The following is a 6,385-nucleotide window of genomic DNA, read 5'->3' on the forward strand; positions in this document are numbered from 1 at the left end:
TCTATTCTTCATAGTTAAATCGACATGATTGAACATAGCTTCCATTGATATGAAGAAATTATCTTGACAAGCTTATAACTTAAGCCAATCATAGCATCTTACATCGATGTGAAGAAGATATCTTAACAAGCCTATAACTTAAACCAATCAATATACATAAGAAAGTTGATTAAAACTTAAGGTGACTATTGAAGTCATAAATTTAAGACAAATGGAAAAATGTTGACCACGAAACTATAGGCAAATGAATACATAATAGAGAACACAATATAACATGCATTTCATAAAACAAGCTTACAATACATAGAACTTTATTAAAAATATAACTTGACTAACAAGAAACCACGTGAAGAACAATAGCATTTCACAGTGTTGGGCTTTTAAAAAAATGCAAAAATTGACAAAATCTTGCCAATGTTGTAGGTTCCAACAGCACCAACATAAAAAATTAATCGATGATCAAATATTATCTGTTCCATAAAAACATAAATCACGTGAGGTGAAAATAGACTTCTTAGCATAATATAATGTTTTAATATAAAACATATCACTTCACCTAATATACTCCTCGCTGTCTTCTAGACTGATATTAATCAACAAAAAGTGCTTTGCCCAACAGACCAATTTATTATTATTGTATTCAGGAAAGACCCACGTCGAAATATGCATTCCATGGTTTCAATCACACGGGGCTAGAAATCTACAAATATCATCAGATCAACGATGCCTTTCTATCCTAAATCTGTCATAATGTGCATTCAGAAAAGTGATAAAACTAAAAATTCTCTAATTTTTTCTTCATGGGGATAACGAAAACTCCATGCAAAATGCTTGAATAATCTAGTTTCAGGCATTATGATTATTCCTGTTCTTGGTATTCTCTAACTTAAGTTGAATTGAATATATGTCCTTTCATTTTTTCCAAGATCAAAGTTGATTCATTCTTCCCACCATTCTCGGCTGTAGATGGTTCAATGCAATTCATTGATTATAAAAGTGTTTATTCTGTGTCGTACTATTATGCAATTCACACTCATATTAGTGTATCGCACTCTCCACCATCATGGAAATATGTTTTATTTCACTATTCATAATGTAATCTAAACTATTAACTTGACAGCAATACCCATCAAATATTCTGTACAATATAATGACTTTTGTGCCATCTATAATAAGTAAACGTTTTTGATAGTTCTCTGCATAAAAACAAGAATGGTGGGCTCGCCTTGTCTGCACAGATTGAACATTGGTCATCTACTTCTCAGGCCGGACTATTTCAGATGTTTCAATTATGTAAGTAGTAAGCTTCTGGACAAAAAAACTTTGAATCAATCTAAAATCTTATTGAAAAAACCATCTAAAAAACTGTCACCTTCAGCCACGAAAATACCACAATCAGTTATCTGATATTCTATGACGAGGCAACTAGACAGAGAAGCCTCTCATAGCAGATAGTTGTGTATATGGTAACAGATTGAGGATTTTATATCATTCATAATATCTTCTTCTTATTTAAAATAGGAGTACTAGTCGATTTCTTCAATTAGGAATAGAGGCCATAACTTCTTCCATGGAGGCTTTTATATCTCATAAGATTGTTTGACTACGTAATACAAGAGTACAAGTCTTCTTTCATATATAGATTTCTTCAATTGAGAATTGAAGCCATAACTTCCTTTTAATAGAGGGTTTTATATCATTCACAATGTTTAACTATCTAATATAGGAGTACTAAGTGTTAGATTTCATCAAAATTAAAGATTGAAGATTATCCATTCCATCAATATAATCCAGAATATTATTTCTGCTCTACTGAATTTTAAAAGAAAAACTAAAAATATTTTATAATGTAGATCAATTTTTATTTGAACATGAGGACTGAACTTTTTGAATAAAGGATCTTATATTGTTCACAAGATCATTTTGCTTTCTAATACAGAAGTTCAAGTTTTAGATATAAATCTCTTTGGCTGGAAGTTGAACAATCAAGATTATCCATTCCATTTGATCCAGCTGAATTGAGTTTTAAAAGAAAAACTGGCATTTTTTATAATAGATCTCTCAAAATACTCTATGTCACAGATACATTATCTTTTATAAATAATTGTTGCAGCTGCATTGAGTTTTAAAAGAAAAACTGGCATTTATAATAGATCTCTCAAAATACTCTATGTCACAGATACATTATCTTTTATAAATAATTGTAGAACAGTGATAGTATTTTCTTAAGAGGGGATGACTGAATTCCTATATTAAAAAAATAAGAAGATCGACAATTGAAGTGGAAGGAGTTGGCTTTTACAGCACCAAGGACATATATTGAGTGCCACAGTAGTAAGAAAATAAATTTATTCATTGAAATATTACAAGCCTTATAGAGCATTGTAAAGATGTAGGGGAAAGAACTAATCTTTCTCTATGGTATACAATAAAAATTTCAAACATTGGCCATTGGTCGGCCAAGTCTAATCACTCAAAACAGTAGAGAGAAATTAGTACTCGAATTCTCACACTTAAGTTCCTTCATCCTAAGCACAGAGAATACAAGTAGTCTGCGCCATACAAGCACTAATATGTAAGATTCTAGACTTACTTGCACCCCAACAGCATGGGAAGCAATTCTTGCCTTCAATTCCACTAGGGAAGTATACACACTGTATATGCTGCTCAATGTTATGCTTTGATGCCCTTAACAAGCTTCAAAGCCCTTGTGTACTCTATGTATTAGCCAGCAGTTCAAGGCTTCTCTATACAAAGGCTGAAGCCGGACAAAAACAAGCTTCAAGCTTTTGACTGCAGATCAGCCATCAATATAAGCAAAACAAATGGTCAATTTGAGTTTTGAACAAAGGGGAGAGAGAGAGAGAGAGTTAGTGTTCAACCTTTAGTACTGCTGCTCTGGAGGAAAAGAAAGAAAAAAATGCTAAAGTTTTCAAAGTACTCCCAATGTCTGTTAAAGTAGACAAAAGCGTAGTCATAATTATCCCATCCACATGAAATTTCATGGTTTGTCCGGATGTTTCAACAAACAAGGACTGGACCGAACATCCACTAACGGTTCAAGACACCCAACTAAATATATATTTTTCATTGTTCCTAGTTGAGAGAGCTTACAGATGATGAGGTGTAAAATGGCCATGCTCCTCCTCCATTATTCTTGTAGAATTGCAATTGCTCCTGCCATTCCTTTTCCTGGCCAAAACTCAGGCCAGTGAGAAGCTCTAACTTTGGCTGCTTCACTGAATTTTCAGCTGTTTGAGCCTCCAAATTCATCATCATCATGGATCCTCCTTCAAGGGCTTCATGAAATTTGTGCTCTCTCCAAGGAAAAACGCTATTATTCATTCCATGAGTGAAAGGAGCCAAATTGGAGAAACCTCCCAATTGTGGATCCACTAGCAAGGAATTCATATCACCATCCATCCTCCTTAGGGATTTAAGAAACTCCATACCAGAAAACCCAGTGGATTTCATTGAATGCATGCCATTGCCATCATATGACATTCCCAAGAAATCAGCAGTATTGGAATTCGGGAAGGCAGAATCCTCAACACCCTGGATTCTAGCAAATGCTGCATTCATGTCATTCCCAAAGAACATAGAGCCGGAGATGGAGGGATGGTTAATGTCCCTGCCGAATTCATTACTTGTATTATGATCAGTAAGAGTAGAGATGGAGCTCCCTTCATCAGATGTTCTCTTGGGCCTCTTGTTCTTCCTGCACCCTCCTCCAACTGGAACATTCCTTAGAGCACCTCCTTTTGTCCAGTACCTCCTGCATGTCTTGCAGAAGTACCTTGGCTGTGATAAACTGTAGTTGTTGTAATAGCAAAACTTAGTATTTGCTGAATCACACCTTGGACACTTCAAGGCTTGCTCCGGATGAGGTTTTCCTCTTCTCTCTGCAAGCATAACCCCAGAGCAGCCTATCACATCCTCCTCCATGCCCATGCCACCCTTCATGTCTTTGTCCTGACCATTCAAACAAACATAAGCCCCATTAGATCACTCAAGATGGAAAATCAGATAATTTATTCATCTGTAGATACAAGGAAGAATTCATATAAAACTGGAATCTCGAATCAAGAAGCATTGGTGTCAATATAATGAAGAATTTGATCCCTAGTTCTACAGAGCTTCCATATCAAAATAATGAAGAATTTATATAAAACTGGAATCTTCAATTAAGAAACATTGATGTCAAGATAAGGAAGAATTTGATCTCTAGTTCTACAGATCTTCCATAACAAGATAATTTGTTAAGAATTTATATAAAACTGGAATCTTGAGTCAAGAAACAGTGATTTGAAGACATTGAAGCATTTGATCTTTTGTTCTACAGAGCTTCCATATCAAGATAATTTGTTATCTTGAATCAAGAAACATTGATATAAAGACATTGAAAAATTTGATCTCTTGTTTTTCAGATCTTCCATATCAAGATAAAGAAGAATTCATCTGTGGAGTCTTGTGGGAGGAAACTTTCAAACAAGAAGATAAGCTTTGATGGGTAGTAAAACCCCATACCCAAACTGACCTAAAATTTTTTAGCTATATTCATCTCATATCATACCTGCTCACACCCAGTGTAATCTATGCAGACTTGGGCAGCAGTCGGTCCCATGACAATTCCTGATTTCACAAGATCCAGATAAAACACTGCTCTGAATCTCACAAACCCTATCTACTATCTCTGGAAGGAGGGAAAAACAGAAGAGTTTTGAAGAGGTTGCTTGGTTTATGGTATTAACTTAAAAGTGAAGCTGCCCGGCAGTGTTTTGACAGATCTGAGGGGCATGTCATGATTGAATGGAGGGGTGGGATGAGGGATGAAGCAAGCATAGGTTTTGAAATGGTGTGATTGAATATATGTAGGTGAATGGTAGCCTCTGATTTGACAGGAGACTAGATGGGAATGGAAGGGTAATTAATGTACTGGATTACAGTAGAGCAGATGAGATGAGATGATGGGCCCCAAAAAGTCCATTCCTGAAAAGAAGAAGCCAGGCAATGGCAATGACAATGCCAATGCCTCCACTCTCGAAATGGGTCCCCCTATTTTCCCTTGCCCAAAAAACGTGTAGGAAACAAACAAAGGAGGAAGAAGAAGATTTGGTGAGATCTGAGAGTGCCCATTTTCATTTTGGCTCAATCTTAATTATATGTGAAACGTCTTTGGGTTCCTCAGCATTTATCCATTTGATGGTGACTCTTGCTCACACCATGTCATTTGTCAGGAGGGCCACCACCCCCACTTGTGCTGATGATGACGACCACTATTCTCTCTATTCTCTATTCCCTATTCTCCATTCTTCCTTCTTTCTTCCTCCCTCCTCCTCCTCCTCCTCATGCTGAGTATGCGCCAACCATTGCACAATCAACATAAGTATACCCATCTACGCAACTCTCTTTTAGTTTTTTATTGTCCTTCCTCAACCGTAAATATTGTTATCAATCTGTCTGCCTAGCCTCCTCAAATATCCATTTTTTTATTCCAAACATGCTCAATATCTAGTGCTTATACAGTAACCCATGTCTAATTTTCAGAAGACATCCCTTTTGGGACCACCGTTTTAATATTTCCGAGTTCACACCTAATTATAAGCAAAGAATTCTCAAGAGATTTCTTTGAAAACAGAAACATGCTCTGCTGATTTGGCTATAATAATGCCTTCGAGATTATGCCCAATTATATGAGAAATCTTCCCGATTCCATAAAACACCTGAATAAAATACTCAGTCTCACCCTTCGCTCCTAGATTTGTACTTCCAAATAAAATCCGCTTAGTATTCATGAAGGTTTAAATTAATGGGGATGGGATAGATAATGTGTAGTTTTTTCAAAGTTTTAATATATAAGATTATTATTATTATTATTATATTAAATTCAACTTTTAGCTAGTACAGTTAGAATATCGATCTTGAGTATTTAAATCATTTGGGTTTTAGATAAAGTAAATATTATTTTGTCAAATAATAAAACTTAACATGTATTTCTATATATTTATATATTATGTTCTTTAACAACTGAGTAATAAATAAATAAAATTATTCATCTAAAAGTTATAGTTTACATTACATTGAGAGAGTAGTAGATATTTGATGGAATAATTATATGTCAATGCTTAAGAAAAATATACAATTAGTGTAGTTAAATAGATTTGAAATGTAGGCTCTTCCTTAATGTTGATATTTTAGATAGTTTTCTTATTTTCTCCTTTTCATAGTAGTTGGATGAGAATAATGGTAATTATATGGGTTTATTAAGAATTTTGTAGACATAAGAGATATGAAATTATAACCTAGCTCATTTCTCCTTGACTTGTGTTTTGTGAATTAGATGTCAAACTAGTTGTAATGGAAATTAGTGTACGAGCCTCCTTTA

At 34.7% G+C, this 6,385-nt stretch overlaps 1 protein-coding gene across 2 annotated transcripts; it reads right to left on the reverse strand.

The window, feature by feature from the left end:
* Positions 1-2,332: 2,332 nt before the first annotated feature.
* On the reverse strand, positions 2,333-4,842 carry LOC149531870 (dof zinc finger protein DOF3.7-like). Of its 2 annotated transcripts, XM_089809313.1 has the most exons (3): positions 4,574-4,842; positions 3,115-3,972; positions 2,333-2,793 (listed from the first exon to the last, which is right to left on the reverse strand). In XM_089809313.1, exons 1-3 carry the CDS (start codon positions 4,622-4,624, stop codon positions 2,782-2,784), a joined length of 921 nt encoding a protein of 306 aa, XP_089665439.1. In that variant the 5' UTR covers positions 4,625-4,842; the 3' UTR covers positions 2,333-2,781. The 2 variants fall into 2 exon arrangements, with proteins under 2 accessions (XP_089665439.1, XP_089665438.1); XM_089809312.1 differs by lacking the exon at positions 2,333-2,793 and having other exon boundaries at positions 2,930-3,972; positions 4,574-4,771.
* Between the last annotated feature and the right edge of the window lie 1,543 nt (positions 4,843-6,385).

Source organism: Cupressus sempervirens, chromosome 11, assembly GCF_028749045.1.
Source record: "Cupressus sempervirens isolate cs-2001-9-10 chromosome 11, ASM2874904v1, whole genome shotgun sequence".
NCBI classification, from domain to species: Eukaryota; Viridiplantae; Streptophyta; class Pinopsida; order Cupressales; family Cupressaceae; genus Cupressus; species Cupressus sempervirens.

What these genes read in the sequence shown, in the direction of transcription:
- LOC149531870 (XM_089809312.1), bottom strand. Translation starts at nt 4,624, where the DNA reads ATGGGACCGACTGCTGCCCAAGTCTGCATAGATTACACTGGGTGTGAG. An exon ending in ATTACACTGGGTGTGAGCAG is followed by an intron (nt 3,973 to 4,573) that starts GTATGATATGAG and finishes TTGAATGGTCAG; the next exon opens with GACAAAGACATGAAGGGTGG.